Genomic DNA, 21,581 nt, shown 5'->3' on the forward strand with positions numbered 1-21,581 from the left:
TACCTGTACACCCTGGATCACTTGTACTTTCTTTGACAGAATATCCTGGATCACATACGCAGGTAAGTGATCCATGTGTATTTCTACATACCTGTACACCCTGGATCACTTGTACTTTCTTTGACAGAATATCCTGGATCACATACGCAGGTAAATGATCCATGTGTATTTCTACATACCTGTACACCCTGGATCACTTGTACTTTCTTTGACAGAATATCCTGGATCACATACGCAGGTAAATGATCCATGTGTATTTCTACATACCTGTACACCCTGGATCACTTGTACTTTCTTTGACAGAATATCCTAGATCACATACGCAGGTAAATGATCCATGTGTATTTCTACATTGTCCATTTCTACAGAAATCCTTTCCTAAGTTGCATTCATCTATGTCTGAAAATATTTTAAAAGTATTGTCAAAGGAGTAATAGCGACAGAGAATTTCAAAATATCATGGAGTAAAATTACTTTTATTGACTTGGCTGTGTCAAATTGACATTATCCTTATGTGCTCTCTGACCATATTCTTCAAAATATGTATTTTCTGTGGTACAGAGAAAGAAGTTTATTGCAGTTATATAGTATTTGGATTTAGCAATAAATAGGTTTATTTGAAGTTTACCACTTAAAAAAACTCTTTTTCCGAATATTTTCCCTACTAATAAGCATGATAAGCTGAACTAGGAACATATAAGAAAGGAAAGCAACCAAAATGGTAACTTATCTCTATGAATGCCTTAAATAAGTGGAAGAACATTTAAATAGATATCTGCATTATCTTACCAAAAAGTTCATAAAATTTCAAGAACATTAAACATTTTTTATTGATAAAAAGTTTTAATGTTATCCAACATACCTATACAATTTTTGTTATCATCAGTAGGAGCTAGCCCACCTAGACATGTACACCTATATGAGCCTTGTAAGTTGGTACATCTACCACTACTACATATGTCTGGGTTCTCCTTACATTCATCAACATCTGGAACATAAGTTGTGCTATCTTTATTAGGTTATCTTATTATATAGGTGTATTATTAGCAAATAAACACACAAATAAAATGTTATTAAGTATCTCATTGATGTGTATATCATTTTACTTTTGAAATAAAATTCATTGAGACAAGTTCCAATTTTTTTGTTTCTATTTTGTCAATATGGAAATGTATAAAACGTAATCTTGTATCAATTCTGAACTTCTTATAATAATAAAGTGACATGTAAAATCAACAGAAAGTGGAGTTATTGCTTAAATGTAGTTTTCATAATACTTTTTTTTTAAATCATAATAAGAACCATATCAAACCTACCTTGCCTTTTTTCTAAAGGTTTAGCAAATTTTCTTCTATTTAGTAAGATTTATTAAAGGTTAAAATAATTAGACATTAGAAAAGTCACAAGCATAAGAGAACTTTTGATTATTCAAAGAGGACACCTTTGTTGCAATTGATGAGAAAAATTTAAGACCCTAAAATACTTTAATTTATATCACCCTTTTTGAAATTATTCTGTTGTTTATAATAAGAAAAATCTTGGGTTTTAAAATCTTACAAGAGTGGTTTGGACATCTCAACAAAGCATGACTGTGCAATGCAATCTCTACATAGCATACTCTAGACTGACTTAATGGTGTCAAAAAAGAACTATATTGAAACATAAATGTCATAAAGAATCTTAAAAGGTGGAATGCTTTCTCATTGAATAGGCAACATAACACATCTTAAGAATTTCATACCTATAAATCACCAAATAATACCTCATGAACATTTGATAACAATATTTATCACTATTTTGTGCATTTTTCCTTTGATCTTTTTTTGTGATAATTTTCATATCATGCTTCTCGCATGAGATAGAAAAATTATCTCTAGAAACTAAGGAAGCCATGTGGCGTTGCTAACGAAATTGACAACGTCATCATAGGTAAAATAGCAATAAACAGATTATCATTGGTCATCTCAACTCGATTGCTTTTCTCACGTTCGCTGTACCAGCTCAAGCGGGAAAATCAATCTCGTTGAGATGATCAATGATAATCTATATATCTAGCAATATATACCTTGACAAGACCTTTGATCTGGTAGTAAAATGAAGCCAGGTTTACATCCACAGGTGAAGGATCCTGGAGTATTTATACAGATAGCCTGACAACCACCATTCCTTACAGCACACTCATCAACATCTGTAAATAAAGTCTTACTTGAAAAAAATATGTCACCAACTGACTAACATTGTTGCAAATGTTTTGGCTACACTATATACATTTTATAATACAAATATGTCAATTACTTATATCAAAGATTTAATATATCTACTATGTATCTATTTTTAGGCAAAAGGCTGAATATTTAATAACAATTTTCCATGAAAACTTTTCGTCTTGTTTATTTCCCACTAAAATTGCATTTATATTTACTTTTCTAGATCCTATTCCTTTTAGACATTTGCGGAAACTGTCATACACCTACAATTAGGATTACAATTTCACTTACAGGTAGCATGGGCCGTCTCAAAGTGTTACATAAAATGCCGTTCTAAAATAAGATCTAACTCGTATGAAGTTTTGCAATTGTTGAACATCGGGGTTTTACAAAATGTATCTAGGAATATGTATATACATCAGTATTCATACATGTTGTTATCAAGCTTGGACATAATTCAATTGCGAACAGAAAAATATAACACAATGTATTATATGTACAATGTATTATATGTCTCTGTTATGGAGTATGACAGAATGTTAAAAAATCATTTTCTTTTCACGAGACTAAAAAAAAAAGTAATTGTCATTGGCTAGGTTGGGACGTTAGAAATTTATATCAGCAAGATTTAAGGGACGACATCAAAAGTTCAATGAAGGATAAAAAAAAAATTAATTCATATACATGTAGGAGGAAGGATAGGACCTTTATCGGGACTTCAAGATCGGGTGTTTTGAAGCTCGGGATTTCGGGATTGACCCTTTCAAGATCCGAGAATTCTTGTATAGAATTTCGGGACCTCAGATTTCTTGTTTTAAAGCCTGGGATTTTGAAATTTCGTGTTTTAAGTCCGGAATTTCTGAAACAAGACCCCTCCTACCCTCATCATAAAGTTTTTTACTGCTCCCCTACCCCCTTTTAATTAAATTTCAGAAAAAATGATTGACCAATAAGCATATATATATAAAATCAATGTCAATTAAACAAAACTTGCAGCATTTTTTTTTTCAAGAATGAGATAGTCTAAGTGTAGGTGTGAAGAAGATATTAATGATTCTTTATTACATTGTACATGCTGTTCAGTATATTTTTATTTTATGAATTAGGCTAACACTTTTGTCTCCCGTTTTAAATGTTTTAGAACTGAAATAAAAACACGAAAAAAATAACAACCAGTAGTGGATCCGGGGTGAGCGTCCTGGGGGTTGGAACCCACCCTTTTTTTGGACGATAGATGCATTTAAATTGGCGACATAACTAAGGTTGAACAAAATTGTTGAAGAGAACGGGAGTGGATCGTAACCCTTGGCTAGCGGTGATGCCCCTGACACCGTTATAAATGAATATCTGTTTGTAGAATATATAATTCAAAATATTCGCACTATTGAAAATATTGAAATGCTAAATAGATGAACTCAAATAATTTGAATTTTAATCAGTTTTCAAATTAGTCAAGGCGAATGACGGGTTTGGTCTGTGACACTGCATGTAATGGATTGAAGTTGAATTATTCTGAATGAGAAGTAAACAATATTACCTTCTATATATGAAGCCAAGAGAAAATTGATGATAATTTCCGTCTAGAACGACTCTTGAAAATAGCAAACTATTACCAAACAGCAAGTGGCTGTAGGGTAAATGTAGAAAAAATACCAAAAGTATTTTTGAAGGATGAATGGACAGATAGTCGGAAAGAGACGAGTGGTTACTAAATCTGCCATAGCTTTTAAACGACGCAGGGGGAAATGAATACAAGGTTTTTAGGTTTTTTTTAGTGTACAATTTTTATAGATATCTTCTGATCATTTAAGAATTGACGATTTTTACGGTGTAGATAATTCTTTTCCATAAACATGGGTAGGTCTAAATTTTTTACACATTATAGAGTACAGGTTGATCACACGAATTAAAAAAAGTAAATACACAAATTCATGGGGATTTTTTTTTGACAACCAATACAGCAATACGAATCGGTTGTAACCATATGCGCTTGATTAGTATGTCGTCAAAAAGCCCAATTAACAATAAAAAAATACTTGGTTTTACTTTACATCTCTATTATTTTCATTTTTACTTTGAGATGACCCCTTGGTTTTGTCAAATGTAATCGTAGGTCTTAAGTGTAATCCTAGGTATAGACCTACCGTATAAAGGGGTGTATAGTCCGCGGTTTTTTACCCTGGGAATGAAATTGATGGAAGGGGTGCGGACTATGCAGTACTATAGGATTTCATGACCTTTTTTTTCCAGAGTTCGGATACGATGTTGAACGAGGTTTGGCCAAGAAACAGAAACATCATGTGTTGTCAATGTTATAATGTATTCTTGACAACTCTTTGTATTATTTAGAAATAAAATAAACAATCCAACTGTATTCTTGACTACTCTTTGTATTTTTTTAAATAAAATAAACAATTTAACCGTGTTGACTTAGTAATTTGCATAAAATTCAGCCTTTGATCGAATGTCCGCTTTGTTTCGGATTTGGTCAAATTTGTGTCATTACACCTGAATCCTGAATATCAATGAAAGATGAACCCTTCAATGGTAAAACCGTAATAGTCAAGTTGAAACCTAGTGAAATCTTCCCAAGATCGATTGTGTTTAATATTATTTGCTTGTGTAACAGGTAAACAACGAAGCGCCATTTTGAAAGTGTGTGATTAAAGTATCAAATATTTTCGTATTCCGACTTTTTGTGTTCAACTCTTAACTTATCGACGTAAATGAATAAAGACCTGACATTTTTTAATTGTAAATCGTAACCATTAATACTGAACGTGTAAACCCGAAAGAAGTGGAATTTTGTATACGAAACTATATTTCCAGGTGAAAGGTCATATTGTGCAGGTGTATCGTCTTACATGAATGAGTTTACGGGTGTGTGTTGAAAGCTATTAATTAACCATGTCAACTTTTGACAAGTGATGAATGTAATTCAATAACCTGAGGCAGTTCTTCAAATCAATAAAAGAAATGATACGATTAAAGAGTTATAGCAATTTAATATACCAAAAGGGATAAGCTTGGTTTTTACAGTCTGAGTTGAATTCATTTTCGATCTAAACTGTTTGATCTTTAATTTCTATTGTTTGATAGCATACCAAATATTTATTTTTAGAATTTTAAACAGTTTATTGGCTTGGGCAAGCTACCACTTACAATGATATCAAAAGTGATAAGCCGATAGTTAAATGTACATGATTGAATTAATTAACATTTATTACATGAATACAGTTCTTACTTTCATTGTTTGGGACTTTAAATTAATTGGTAAAGAATGATAGTCTGTAAGAGGATTTAATTAAGCAATTAAATAGAATTTTTTGAAGACTTTTAAAATAGATTAAATACATATCTTTTAAGTCCTCTTTTACAAACTGATCATAATTTTATATTCATCATCGATCTTTTAACCACAATGATTAGTGTGTTGCAATCTTTAACAAAGATTAAAAATATATCTTTAAAGATCCCATTCAGAAACTTATCATAAGTTTTAACTGACTATCCATCTCTTTAACAACAATACTTACTATATTGCCGATCTCGGCAAAAAAAAAAATTAAAAAAAATACCGCAAATTCGGCATTTTCCGTCATTGTTCGCGGACCCGATCTTGTCAAAAGTTGCCGCGAACTATACAAGCGAACTAGACTTTTTCCTCGATATTTGGGGATGAAGAAGGGATGCGGACTATACACAAATGCGGACAATACACGGCCGAATACGGTAGTTTTCGCAAATGTCTTTTAAGACCTTTTAAACTTCAGTAATTTTACCTAAGCATGATGTATGTTGAGCATTAGGCTGATATCCATCCAGACATCTACACTGATATCCACCCATATAATTCTCACAGATACCATTAGTACAGATACTGCTGTCTTCTGAACATTCATTCACATCTGTAAATACAAGTGCAAAACATACTCAAAGATTCCTTCAGACAATTTTTTAACTAATAGTACACCTTTTTTCAATGCAAATGACCAAAAATTGCTACAATTATAAAAGAAGTGTTAAACGACATAATGAAAGACTTAATAAAGATTAAAGCAGAAAACAATTATAGCAAATGAATAAAACCAGAAATTTTTTTCCATTTATAAACTTTGGGTGTTTTTTTCACCTGTGTCGCTGATGCTTATCTCCTTTTTTTATACATTGTGGCAATTATGCTTCAACTTTTTACATCCTCAACAACTATGCCAAATTATACAATCTTATTAATTATGTTACCTCTACATGATCGTCCATCTGGTGACAGTATATGACCTGGTGGACAATGACAAATATAACTCCCTGGAGAGTTTTCACACGTGCCTCCTGTACATATGCTAGGCTGGGTCTGACACTCATCAATATCTGAAACATAGATAATAATACTAAATTTAAAACAAGTCTTTGGTTTTTGTATTGTTTTTTGATGCTTTCTCACAAATATATATCCTATTATTGATATCAGTAGAAAGTATTACAGCAAGTTTAATTTTTGTGTTTTAGCCATAATCAGCTGCCTTGGCTATATGGTGGTGGTCAGTTGTCTTGTGTGGAGGTAGCCAGAGTACCAAGAGAGAACCACCAACATACAGCAGGAAACCTGGCAAACCTTGTCATGAACACCTCACTCTAAGGGGGTTTCAACCTCAGAACCTTACATTTGACTGGCTAGTGAACCCTGTAGATGAAATAATAAGTTCTTTTAGCCATTAAGGCCCCCTATTACTGTTGAATAGTAATAAATCAAGGCACAAAACAGTGTTAAAACAAAAATTCATTATGTTAATTTACAAGTATGATCTATCCTGTTAATGCAAATATTTCAAAACTTCACCTGATGGGATTAATCAAAACCCTACAATGTTTTGCTTCCACTAATTGTAAATTTAATATTTGCTCTCAGCTTCCCGAATACTTACCCATACACATCTGTTCCATCATGACTGGTTCAAATCCTACATTACATTGACACCTGAATCTACCAGGTAGATTGACACAGGTACCATCACCACATACTCCAAAGGAAATCTTACATTCATCAATATCTGTAAAATATACAATATTCTCCACTATATACCATTGATATCTTTACATTTGCATTTCAACTTAGTGTGAATACATAATGTCTGTGTGTTTTATTTTTAGAAGGTTGAGGAAATAAAATATATTTTTGAATTTGATTCTGCATACAAGACTTATCAAAAAGAATACTTCTTTGAACATTAACAAATTGTGGTCCACCTTTACCATGTTTACCAAGGAAATCCACTCACTATAGCTAACAAACGAATAATAATGAATCCACAGTTATTTCAAGCATTGTCATCAACCCTACCATAAACTTAACTTTTACTTCATAGTGCTTACTGTGTCCTTTCCTCTGTTTACTTGTTCAACTAATTTCTGTGTTATTTATTAAGCCTAGATTGAAACTGAAGGAACATCTGAATAGCTTAAACCTGCTTTTTACTTTAATTTGGATTGCTGTCTTATCAATGTATACCCTACTTCTCTGGTTTTCTAAAATATAGTATTTACCTGTACAATTTACCCCTCGTTGGTCTGTAGCAAAGCCAGGATTACATACACATTCAAATCCTTCTAATGTATTCTTACATTGGCCATTATAACACACATCAGGGAACTCTACACACTCATTTATCTCATCTGTCAATTAAAACAATAAAAATAAATAAAATTTTCAACTTATATTCTGGTAGATATGAAAATGTTGAAGTATGAGAGATGGTCTTTTAAACTAGAACTTACAATTTCTAAACACATAACTAGTGGACTACAAATCCACTTACAATTAAATTTTAATCAAAGTGATGGATATCACTCATGGAAAGAATAGAACAGTAGTTTCAATTATTTCATATTAAGGTATGGTGGGGGAAAATGAACATTTATAAAACACTATTGCTGAAAATTGCATTTATAGCAGGTCTTAAGAAGGAAACTTGCTTTTCCAGTATGAGGATAAATGAGCTCAATTTAAATAATATGGGTCTCTAAATTTGCACAATTTTATTAAAACTGCAGTTTATATCTATATAGACTAATTTCCATATTATGTTGCCCGTTCTGAACAAACAAAAAAATGAAAATTCTCTAAAATAATCAAAAATGTTGTTTTGAGGCATTTTGTAATTTGAAACAGAGGTTATATGGCATTGAAAATTAAAAGTTTTAGAGTACATTTTGATCGGGCACTTGCTATATAATTAGTGGTAGGAATGAGCCGCTGGAATGGGTCACTTTTTCATGCTCTATGATATATGAAAAGGGTGAGAAATTCAGATTAAATATATCAATAGGTTGATATTATCACTTGCTTGATTATATCATAAGTATCTGAAACTAATCAGATGTCCGTTTTTATTCTTGATGTGGTTAAACCACAGTCGTAAATGCATCAGTTATTTGTCAAACCAATTAAACTCTATTTATTCTGATGTGGTATTTCCACTGATGCCAGTTATAGATGCAATAAATCCAACTATTTTGACATTTGCACCTAATTAACATTCAAGGGTTTGTATACATAAAACATGATAACAATTATTTAAAGAAATTCCATTGTGACAGCGTCCTTTACGAGGGAACGGCTATGAAACTTTTTATCAGTTTTTAATTAATATTTAAACATGTTAAAATTAGTGAAGGTGTTACACTCTGGGGTGATATTACATTTATCTGACCATAAGATGTAATACCATCTTTGATCTGACCAAATGTCTTTTAAATGCATTGTATTTTGGAATTGAAATATCTTCATAATGAAAGATGTAAAATGGGCAGTAAGAAAAACCTGTTTAAATTGAGGAATTTAATGGAAAAGAAGGTGATATTATTGCCACTATTTTGCTTCTTAACAAGAACGTGATGATGGGCGGGGAAAATATTGAAATATATCTATAGGTCTGTTTTTTGTTAATTAATATATGACAAGGTATATATTTTTGATTAACAAAATATATGAAAAGGGTGGGGTACTTGACGTCTCAGCTGATCACCCCTACCACGAAAAATTTGAAGTGCCCCCCCCCCCCCCCCCCCCGAGGTTTCAAGCCATGCCTGATAAAAAAGTGAACTAATGATCTAATCTAAATTGTTGATTAATTACAGATGATTATTGATAATTTATCAAGTAAATTATAGGCCGTACTTGAATACCTTTTATATATTCATATTTATATTCATATTTCATTTTTTAAAGATCTTGTTAATCCATTAATCGTTTATCTTTCAGACATAATTTACAGAATTACTTTATGTAATGTAGATCAAAAGTAATTGGCAATAAATAAATCTTTCATCCTTATAAATATCAAACAAATAATACACACATTTGTGTAATCAATTATGAGGTCAAATACTTGTGTATTGAGAATTAAATGCATATTAGAGTGTCTGTGTAATTATGTAAGACTGAGGTTGATAGGTAATGTGGTCAATTTGATTGGCAGTTTAGCCATTTTCTCGACTGGTATTTTTTGCAAATACCAATCCTTAACATGATATATCTGTTTAGAATTGTACTGAATCATTTTCTTATTAAAAATATTCTTATTAAATAATGCAAGTCATTCCTCTATAAATTGTTTGGACAGCATGAGTTTGAGTAATTACAATATTACCATGACCAACACCAATTTTTCACTTATTCAAAGTAAATAGGTTATTCTAAAATACTTTACCTACTACACTTGCACAAAGAGTTGTGTACTCATCTGAAAGTATAAAATATATATGAAGATGAAGAAAACATATTTTCATAATCAAAATTGAAATAATTCACAAGTTTTTCATGCCTAACTTGAGAAAGTTGGTTAACTTCACTAACCTTTCAAATATTTTTTTAAGATATATAGCAAGTTTTGTGTTCTTACTAGTTTTTTTTTGTTTTACTTCTCCATCTATTTTAAGAACTCTTTTTTAAAATATATAACATCAATATATAACATTAAAATAAAAATTGAAACAACACAGTCCATGTTGGCTTGCAATGTATCAAAACTACCACAAATCAATCAATCAAGTCATTGTATATCTAATAATGTTAGGATGAAAAAGACATTCAAAACTGTATACTGTAAATTCAGAAATTATTGTGTGCGTTCATTATTGCAATATTGTCATTTTAGACTTAAATGCAATCTTAATTTTTACGATTTTCAGAAAAATCCTGTTAAATTAATATAAAATATTTCAAAATGCAAATTTAAATTATTGCGGTTACGACTCAGTCGCATTTTTCGCAATAATAAAAACCTCGCATTAATTTCTGAATTTACAGTATTCACGATGCTTTTATTCTGTTGTAAATTTTAGCAATAATGAAAACATTACCAAAATTTCTAAATTTACAATACTTGTAGAACACTTTACCTGTTCCCTTTCTAGGACATGATTTACACGGGGATCCCCAAGCCTTTCCCAATGAACAACAGCAGGTAGATTTAAGGTAGTTTCCAAAGATAGGACTAGAACATAATCCTCTGCTGTACTCCATATAACATGATGATTGTCGTGTATCTGTCAAAAATAAATATATACATGTTTACATTAAAACTGAATTGATTAGCATTATTTAATATCTCTGTAAAATAACCTTTTCAATGGAAGGTTTTCTTTGTTCAAAGGTTTTTATAGTTTCTGTTAAATAACTGTTTCAATATAATAGCTATACTATTCATGCAGAATTTTGTCGTTTTTGGTTCTCTTCTTAAATTTGGTTACTTGAACTTTCAAAAACAAAAGCTAATATAAAAAAGAAGATGTGGTTTGATTGCCAATGAGACAACTATCCACAAAAGACCAAAATGACACAGACAATAACAACTATAGGTCACCGTACAGCCTTCAACAATGAGCGAAGCCCATACCACATAGTCAGCTTTAATAGGCCCGATAAGACAATGTAAAACAATTCAAAAAGAAAACGAAAAACAAATATGTAACACATAAACAAACGACAACCACTAAATTACTTCCATTGTTAATTATTTTTTCAAACATGCAGGACAGTTTATCAGTCCTCTAAAAAACATATTTGCATAGTGCCTCATGCTGAACTTGTAAGAACTGGCTGAGAAATTAAACATAAATCAAGAAAAATATTTCATCCTTTAAATTTAGTCTATAGTGAAGCAGTCCAGACCAAGGAAAAAACAAAAATCAAACTTGGCAGACAGATTTCGCATCTTATGATCATGATATTCAAGGTTCATGAAAATAAACTGGCACTGTAGAGTATATAATGTATAGTAATTGCGATACTTAAATAAGAAATGTACATAAACTCTTAATGTGGAGAAGATGTTTCTAAGTTTTAAAACTTGTGTCTGATCCTTTTGTCTTTTTGAACAATAAAATATGTAACTCTTAATTACAAATATTTCATAATAATTTGCTTAATAATTATTAGTAATAGTGATTTCAAACATGGTACACATTCGAAATAACCTACCTACACAATTACGCCCTGAAGAATCCAGAGAGAGCCCTGGTGGACAGGTACACCTGAATGATCCTCTAGTATTTGTACAGAATCCACCAACACATATATCAGGAAATAATTCACATTCATTGATGTCTGAAAAATATAAAGCAAATAAAGTTAATACAAAAGTTTATATTATAAGCATGAAAATAACAAATATTTGAATAAACCTAAAACAGATTGATGTTTCGATTATCTCTAACATGTTTCACATGCCAAACATTCATAGTCAATAGACCATGAAATCGAGTTGCAGCCAAATTATCTCCATGACAAGAGGCTGTCACAACGACAGCAAACCAGATTTATTAACATTTATTTGTATCCTGGCAATATCACAAGAACCATTACTGATGAATGATGAAAGTGAAAATCGTCAATATCACATTTGACCTCCATTTTGTCATCAGTATCAACATATTAAAATTTGAAAAGCTTAGATTGAATGGTTTATGAGTAAATGTAACGTGAATGGAAACGCCATTTTACGATCTTTCAAGAACCATAACTCCTGAACGGTAAAGGTTAAACAGATTCATTATTGAACTTGACCTCTATTTTGTCATCAGTAACAACATATAAAAATTTCAAAAGCTTTGGTTGAATGGTTCATGAGAAAATGCACGGACACGACTGGAAACACCATTTTTCAATCTTTCAAGAACCATAACTCCTGAACGGTAAAAGTCAAAATCGTCATAATTAAACTTGACCTCCATTTTAACATCAGTAACAACATATTAAAATTTGTGAGGCTTTAGAAGAACAGTTCATAGGTAAATACACAAACATGACTGGAAACTTCATTTTTCAATCTTTCAAGAACCATAACTCCTGAACAGTAAAAGTCAAAATCGCCATTATTGAACTTGACCTTCATTTAGTTGTCAGTAACAACATATTAAAATTTTAAAAGCTTTGGTTGAATGGTCCTCAGGAACAGACCACTCTTCTTTTGAGTCTGAGAAACAAAACTAGAGCTCTAAAGAGCCTGTGTCGCTCACCTTGGTATATGTGAATTAAACAAAGGAAGCAGACAGTTCATGACAAAATTGTGTTGAGGTGATTGTGATGTGTTTGTACATCTTACTTTACTGAAAATTCTTGCTGCTTACAATCATCTCTATCTATAATGAACTTGTCCGTGTATTTTCAGTGGAAAATGTTAGTAAAAATTTACAAATTTTATGGAAATTGTTAAAAATTGTTTATAAAGGACAATAACTTCTTAGGGGGTCAATTGAACATTTTGGTCATTTTGACTTATTTTTGAGTCTTAAATTGCTGTACATTATTGCTTTTTACAGTTTATCTCTATCTATAATAATATTCAAGATAATAACCCAAAACAGCAAAATTTCCTTAAAATTACCAATTTACGGGCAGCACTCTATTATAACAACAAGTTGTCCAATTCATCTTAAAATTTCAAGGCAGATAGATCTTGACCAGATAAACAATTTTACCCCTTGTCAGATTTGCTCTAAATGCTTTGGTTTTTTGAGTAATAACCAAAAACTGCATTTAACCACCATGTTCTATTTTTAGCCGTGGCAGCCATCTTGGTTGGTTGGCCGGGTCAAAAAACACAATTTTTAAACTAGATACATCAATGATGATTGTGGCCAAGTTTGGATTAATTTGGCCCAGTAGTTTCAGAGGAGAAGATTTTTGTAAAAGTTAACGCCGGACGAAGACTAACGATGGACGCCAAGTGATTAGAAAATTCACTTGGCCCTTCGGGCCCGGTGAGCTAATAAAAACAAGAAGTTTCAAGAATATCATAAATTACAAATAGTTTAACAAAGTTATTGAAGTATAAAAAACTTAATGTGAGACTAAACCTTAATGTTAACAGAATGTAGGATTACTGTCTTCTTTTGTCCACTTTCATCTGCTGGCTTGACAAAGATCTAATACAAACATACCTACGCAAGTGATTCCATCATCAGATTTAAATCCTTTTCTGCATTTCATATCCTCTAAAACAAATAAAACATGTACTACAGTTTAATATTGCAACATGATTACAAATCTTTTTTAAAATTAGATAAAGAAAAAAGAAATAAGAAATCTGGGATTTTGCTGTCTAACAATTAAACAATTTGCAAAAACTATACTAGCATTATGTCCATATGCATGTTCACCAAAATGTATGTGAAATTTAGTTTATCTATTCTTCAGTATGAATTACAAACAATTAAACAACATGTGAGTACGCTGGCGTTATATCATTCTACCAAATTTACAATACAAGTCGCAATGGCTTCTATGTGTTCTTATTTAACATTTTTTTCCATATGTCATATTTAATAGATTTTTCATGTTAAAAATTAAATTTGAGGGTTATTTAATGACTAAATCAGTTAAAATCTTGCACCAAAACCAATGGAAATGACTGAAGTACACATTTAAGTGTTTAAAAAGTGTCAAAATCTTTCATCAGATGAACCTTAAAATCGAAGCCAAAAGCGGCCCTTATGGGGCGTACTCCTTTGTTTTCCCCTCTAACAATACTGTTTGGAATTAAAAGTTTACTCAATTCTGAAACAGTATGTAGCTAAATTGTTGTTAAAATGAATATTTTGTATACCAGATCTTGGACATTCTTCACATGGACTTCCCCAAGCTTTTCCTATACTACCACAACACTCAGCTTTAGTTACAGGGGTCTTTATATCTTTCTCACATCTACCTCCTCTAACCTCCAACCAACAAGAGGCTCTTCTGTCATCTAGAGAAGACAAATATTAATATCATTCTGTCTTGTGTATACCAATATTAATTGGACATTTAATTGATTAACACTGGATATCATATGAATTCATTTATTTCTGTGTTCCAATTCATGGTGATTAAAGAAATAATGTTTTTTGAATATTTCATTTCATCTTTTCACAAAAGGTCTATATAAAAAGCCTATAGAGAATATATACTTCTTAGAACATTTATATTTGTGGTTCACCTGAAAATTGGTATAATAAACTTCTTCACTTTGACCTCCTCACTTCATACCTATTATTCCAGCATTGAAATAATTCATTTTCGATTTCAAAAACAAATATCATTCTTTTCAATCTTGTCAATCGAAATCATAAAACCAGGAATTCAGATAATATCCTATCAAATCATAAAACCAGGAATTCAGATAATATCCTATCAAATCATAAAACCAGGAATTCTGATAATATCCTATCAAATCATAAAACCAGGAATTCAGATAATATCCTATCAAATCATAAAACCAGGAATTCAGATAATATCCTATCAAATCATAAAACCAGGAATTCAGATAATATCCTATCAAATCATAAAACCAGGAATTCTGATAATATCCTATCAAATCATAATACTTCTGTAATGTCATGTTCTATGCTCAGGATTGACATGGGTGTCAATCTGTAGATACTGACAAATCTAACCTAGGATAAAATGAGCATATAGGACATCATGAAAGAATCATTTCTTATATTTTACCTATACATATTCTGCCAGTAGAGTCTAATCTCATCCCTGGATTAGTACAGTCACATTTAAAACTTCCTGGTGTGTTTGTACAGCGGGCGTCTATACATGGTTTACTCTCAACACATTCATTTATATCTGTAACAACACACAAACAACATAATTATAAAGAATGTCAATAGAAATCGTGTAAGATAATTACAATTTCAAAAACTTAGAATTAAATAGGTATCAAACATCGTAATAAATGTACAATTCAGAATTCAATTTGAGTCGTTGATAAATTATCTTTTAAGGAAATGTCATGTTTCTGATTGGCTTTCCCTAAAGGACTCAATAGGCACATGTGCTGAAATCATTGCTCAAATATATGGTACCCAATCTATGCTTAACATGTCAGAATCTATTATACGTAATAAACATTCATGCCTTAAAACAAAACATTTTAAAAATCCATAGTTTTATTCAGTTTTGGCAATTCTTTTTTTTTATCATACAAATTGTTTTTTGCTTTCAAATGCTCATTCCTTTTGTTGTTTTAAAACCCGTTACATTAATGATTATGATATAATTTCACATTGTTTGTTCTGGTACAAGAAATAACATTATATTCAGTAATATGTTCAGTACAATACCTTGACAAGAAGACCTGTCTGGATTAAATCTATACCCAGTAGGACAAGTGCAAGTGTAGCTTCCCTCTGTATTCCTACACTGTCCTCCAGTACAGAAATGGGGGTATGTTTGGCATTCATTAATATCTGAAATAATAAAGAAAGATTAAATAATTAGTTGATGGTAAACATTTTTTTTTATACTGTAAGTATAATGATTTAAACTGAACAGAGAATTTATCAATGGGACACATAATATTGTTATGTCCACATGCATTGTATGTTCTAAAGGCATAACCAGAGAACTGACAAAGAGATGTCAAACAAATTTTGCCATTGGTCTGTGTTTTGTGGTAATAGGCATAATGTACAAGTTTCATATAAACTTGGTTGAGGCAAATTAATGTTAAGAGAATGGAAACTAATTTTGGCACATTTGTAAGGACCAAAAAGGTAACCTCCCATTACAGCAGGGTCATAAAAAAATCGTCTGCATCAACACTATTCTGCATTTATATATAAATCTTATTCATTACATACTTTTATAGAATCTTGATGCAGTAAACTAGTGTACAATTTATATCTGTTAAGGTGGCTTGGGCCTTTTCAAAGTTTCTATCAGAAGTGACGTATTTTTTGTTATTTCATTCTTTACAGAAAGTGAATCAAATTGGTCGAAAAAAATAGGGGGTCATGGACCATTTAAGCTCAAAATTTTACTTTTAAACAGGTATGTAAAAGGGACCACTTTCAATAAAATGATAGGGGAAATAGAGGTGTTGACATATTTTAATCTGAATATCAAAAAAACTGAACTGTAGCTCTAAAGAATATGCAAATAAAAAACATAGGTCACCAATAAGGAAAAAAAAAATATTTTGCCTTAAAACCCAAATTTTGGTGGAAAAATGGGTGAAATGGGTGAAATGTCATTTAGACCCTTTAAATAATACGGATAATAACGAAAATATTCTATAAAACACATAACTACAATGATTAAACATTTCTAATCAATAAAAAAAATATTTTTTTTAAATATATATCGAATTTACGACAAATACTTTTGTAATTCATGCTTGAAATTATGCGCAGTCAATAGTCCAGAGACACCTTAATGCAAAACAAAGAAACCATCTAATGTTCTTGTATGTTCAAAGTTTATCAAGGGTATTTAGCTTTATCTTGTATGTTCAATTCAAAGTTAACAAGGGTATTTAGCTTTATCTTGTATGTTCAATTCAAAGTTAACAAGGGTATTTAGCTTTATCAAAATTTTCATGAAATTTGCATTTTATTTCACAATCAATTCAGTCGCTTTCATCTAAAATTTATTAGTCATATATAAGGGACTTTTCATTTAGAATTTTCCTTGAAGTTTGGTATTTTTTTTATCTTATTTTCATCTTAAATTCCTTGCAGCCTTTAATTTTCTGTCATGTCAATCAAGAGCCTATTAAACTAACATCATGCTAACTGTGATTAAGATCTTTTAAAAACTAATTCATTTCATTATATTCTTAAAATAAAAGTGTGTATACAAAAGTTGATGATTCTGTATGTTTAAGATAAAAATCTTCAATAAATATAATATAAATCAATTCTATTTTTATTTATAGAACATTTACATGAAAAGAAAAGTAAGTATGTTTATAAGATGAAAATCTAGAATATATATCAATTCTATTTTCATAACAAATATAACATGAAAAGAAAAGCATGTATTTTAAAGATGAAAATCTTCAATAATATCAATTCTATTTTAACTTCAAAGTTCAATTTGATTTTGTATATATCTATGATAATGATCTTGCCTAAACATCTTTTACAAGACTGGTCTACATGACTGAAATATTCATTTTATTCATAGTTATATGAAAAAAAAACCACAAAAAATATTGTGCACTGTGGGTATTCTAAAAGTGTGCACTTCAATTAAGGTTGATTCGATTAGACACAAAAAATATTACAGTTAAATTCCTTAAAATATAATTCTAAATTCTATATATAAGTAGTAAATCAGGAAAAAAAATATAAATGAGGTCTCAGTCACAGGACAAACTTTATTTCTATGAGCTGATAGAGAAAAAACTTTCAGCCAATCAAAAGACGTGTTAAATATAAAGTTAAATGTTTTGATAATAATCTTTCACTTGCCTTGACATCTTTTACCCGACTGGTCTACTTGATAACCAGGGTTACAGATACATCTATAAGACCCGTCTAAATTTTCACATGCTCCATTCTGGCATATCTCTGGATTCATGGCACATTCGTTTATATCTGTTAATTAAAAAATATGCATGTTGCATTGCTGATATAAACACACAAAAATGTAGTTAAAACCTAATATGAATAAATTAAATTTCAAACAGTACCGGAATTTTTTTTAGTGAGTATTCCTGATAAAGATTAATTCAGAAAAGTACTTCGGTAAAATGGATGTTGGTAGGATTTTAACAACCCAGGGGGTCAATAACCAGGAGTATTTTAACAATAACAAACAGATTATACTGGTATTTTTAAATGAAATAAATCTACTAGCAAGTGATTTTATTCATATTTGGTAGTTTACCTGTATCTGGCAGGGCATCACACAGTTGTTTATATTGTGGGGTTCCTGTCAGAGGACAAACTTCACATGCAGCACCCCATCTTTTATATAGAGCTGAACTGATATCTGTACAGCAACACATGGATCTTGTCATTGGCCGTGGAAGGGGCAAAATACACACACCTCTCTTCTTGTCTTGGTAACATATATCTGTCTTCACATCTGAAATTTGATAAATTCAGATTTAAATCATGAAATATAAATATGTAGAAAATATCAATTATTTAAATAAGGCTAAATAAATATAAGGCATGGTCTTCTTGATCTAACTGCATGATTTGAGATCTTTATGGAGTCCATTGCTAAAATATGCATGGATTTCTAGGGTAAAGTAATCAAAGAAGTTTGATGTTAAACGAAGTACAAATTTTCTGTATTCTTTTATGTTGACTTTGAATCAAATATCCAAGAATTGGTATCCACAAAAATAAATAAATCAAAATTACTTATTTTCAATATTGCAATGTTTATGCCTTTTTAAACTTATATTTATGAAATTGACAAAGGAAAAGAAGAGATCAATTCTTTCCCCTCCTTCATCTCAAATCAACATAAATTCATGTAATAGTTTTTATATCTATATAGCATGTGATTTTATACTATACCTAAGCAAGTTCTTCCATCAGTCTGTAGTTGGAAGCTCTCTGGACATTCACATCTAAAACTTCCTTGGTTATTTATACAGATTCCATTAACACAGGGATTTCTGTCACATTCATCTACATCTATAATATATTTAATCATTAAATAACACTGGTTTACATGTTGTAATTGTATAAACTTATTAGAAATCTTTAATCTTGTGATTTTTCAACTGTTTTCTGGCCTGTTATTTAGTGAATTCAGTGTTTTATCAACATTGATATTTGATGAACTATTGAATTAATATTGATATTTCATGAACCACAAGACAATTATATATGATTTCTATTTGGTTTTCTTAACTGTGTGTGCCAAAAGTATGCCAACATATAGATTTTCATCTTCATATTATCCTCTAACCCATGATTTCCAAAGTTTTGTTTTGTACAATACTTGAAATGCAATAATAGTGAATACCCCAAATGTTTTATTTTTTTTTATTTTGACACATTTTTGTATTGAGGTAAAATGAATAAAGAAGTCCTCTGTTTTGAGTTAATTTCATTCTTTGTAATAGCACTAGGCTATTGAAAGTAAATAAAGATATTTTGAAGAACTACCATTGGTAATTATGCAATTAATTTTTGTTTATTATGCAGATTTGTTTCTGGTTTTTTTTTATGTATAGATTTAATAATCATGATAATTATTTGGAAACAGCATTACCAACAAAATACCTGACAATATGTAGTATATACTTAGTTATTTACCAATGCACACTTTTCCATCAGGTGCAGCAACAAATCCTGGATTACAGATACACATGTAACCACCATTCATATTTACACATTTACCATGAGTGCACATCCCAGACTTGGCACACTCATTATAATCTATAAAACAAAGTATTTCTTATTAAAACATGTTCACCAATAATTAAGTTTCATGTGGACACCAAGTGTATGCAGTTGTCTTAGTTTAACTCTTATACCATGCTGTGACGGTTATATGACGGGAGCCTAACCACCGTTATTTGGCTCCAATGGCGTTCCATACTTTTAGAAGTCAACTTCATGATACTTATTTTAAAATTTATGCATGTTCCTTCAACCTGAGGCTTTTTGTTGTCATGGATCTCATGCATAAATTGCATTTTGAGCTCAATACAGACTTGGAAAATTAAAATCGGATAAAATTCAATTTTCTGGAGAGGTGGGGGTTCCATCCAGTGTCTTACACAGGATGTTCAGAGGCCTAAAACCTGCCAAAATAGTGCAAACCAGCAGGCAAATAACTACTATTTGTAATAATTATTGAAATATGCATAGGAAAAGACTACTTATGGTTTCAGGTCCAGTTGAAGCAAAAAATTTGTAAGGGTTCCGCGAAACCCAGTGTCTCGCCTACTTTTGCTGTAACTCCCAGGCTCAACAAAAATGAGGTAAACAATCAATAAAAATATTCCTCTTGATACTATCTTTGGATTGTAAGAAGCTTCTGTCCAAGTTTGGTGAAAATTTCAGGATAGTTTATGAATTGAATAAATGTTTGAAAAACTTTAACTGCAGACTGTATGTAAAATTAACTGGAAGAAAAACTAAGTCCATTAAGTAAAATACAGATACACAGGTACCAAATATTGACAAAATTTCCTTTCTAGATACTAGCTTTTGATCATAAACAAGCTTCTGTCCAAGTTTGGTACAAATTTAAAATAGTATAAGAAAGTAATTAAATTTAAAAAAAAATTAAACCACAGAGTGAATGTGTTGTTTCCTGGCAAAAACCCTAAGTCCATTTAAAAGTATAATACAGAAAAAATGTATTAATTTTTTTACAAAATTTACTTCTGGATACTATCTTATGATCATAAACAAGCTTCTGTCCAAGTTTGGTACAAACACAGAATAGTTGAAGAAAGTTATTAAAATTTTATAAAATTTAACCACAGAGTGAATGTAATGTTTCCCCGCAGAAATACTAACTTTGGGGCAAATTGACACTAAAAACACTTACCCAGACAGTATGCGCCATCAGGAGAAAGTTGGAAACCTCTATCACATATACATCTATAGGATCCTACAGTGTTCTCACACTGACCATTTATACATAGTTTACCATTTTCATTACATTCATCAATATCTGAAAATATAATAGCTTGGATCAAAATGCATGGGTTCAATTCAAATCATATAGATCAGGGTTAGGTAATATTTTACTCATTATGTTTGCATGTTTCATTGTTTCTAAGCAGAATATTTAGAGAACTCAGAATTGTTTTTGATTGAAAACTTTTACAGGGTCTATAATACCCATGCTATATGGTATTAAGTTTGCTCATTATTGAAGGCAATACTGTGACATCATAGAACTTGTCCTCAACCTTTTGTGAAAATAACTGTCTTAATGATAATTATAAAATATCTCCATATTCTTTTTATGAGACTTATATGACCTATAATTGCTAGCTTCTAGGTCCTTTTGTCACTAGAAAGAGTTGTATCACTGTTGATATTACTTCTTCTGATTTCTATTTATTGCTCATTCAAATTTCCATGTAGTCAATTTGTCTGCAAGAATATATATCAATT

The 21,581-nt window shown here is 30.7% G+C and overlaps 1 protein-coding gene across 1 annotated transcript in view; it reads right to left on the bottom strand.

Annotated features, from left to right (window-relative positions):
* The window catches only part of LOC134716885 (fibrillin-1-like), a 138,330-nt gene that overhangs the window by 82,272 nt on the left and 34,477 nt on the right, over positions 1-21,581 (bottom strand). The window contains exons 12-30 of the mRNA XM_063579901.1: positions 21,007-21,132; positions 19,761-19,883; positions 19,014-19,133; positions 18,370-18,570; positions 17,952-18,077; positions 15,819-15,944; positions 15,196-15,321; positions 14,312-14,452; positions 13,647-13,700; positions 11,686-11,811; positions 10,605-10,751; positions 9,914-9,946; positions 7,749-7,877; positions 7,130-7,255; positions 6,450-6,575; positions 5,990-6,115; positions 2,066-2,188; positions 863-988; positions 268-399 (exon numbers count right to left, since the gene is read on the bottom strand). Coding sequence (XP_063435971.1) covers positions 268-399; positions 863-988; positions 2,066-2,188; positions 5,990-6,115; positions 6,450-6,575; positions 7,130-7,255; positions 7,749-7,877; positions 9,914-9,946; positions 10,605-10,751; positions 11,686-11,811; positions 13,647-13,700; positions 14,312-14,452; positions 15,196-15,321; positions 15,819-15,944; positions 17,952-18,077; positions 18,370-18,570; positions 19,014-19,133; positions 19,761-19,883; positions 21,007-21,132 — 2,337 coding nt within the window. The remainder of the gene's footprint in view (positions 1-267; positions 400-862; positions 989-2,065; positions 2,189-5,989; positions 6,116-6,449; positions 6,576-7,129; positions 7,256-7,748; positions 7,878-9,913; positions 9,947-10,604; positions 10,752-11,685; positions 11,812-13,646; positions 13,701-14,311; positions 14,453-15,195; positions 15,322-15,818; positions 15,945-17,951; positions 18,078-18,369; positions 18,571-19,013; positions 19,134-19,760; positions 19,884-21,006; positions 21,133-21,581) is intronic.

Source organism: Mytilus trossulus, chromosome 4 (genome assembly GCF_036588685.1).
Source record: "Mytilus trossulus isolate FHL-02 chromosome 4, PNRI_Mtr1.1.1.hap1, whole genome shotgun sequence".
Lineage (NCBI taxonomy): Eukaryota > Metazoa > Mollusca > Bivalvia > Mytilida > Mytilidae > Mytilus > Mytilus trossulus.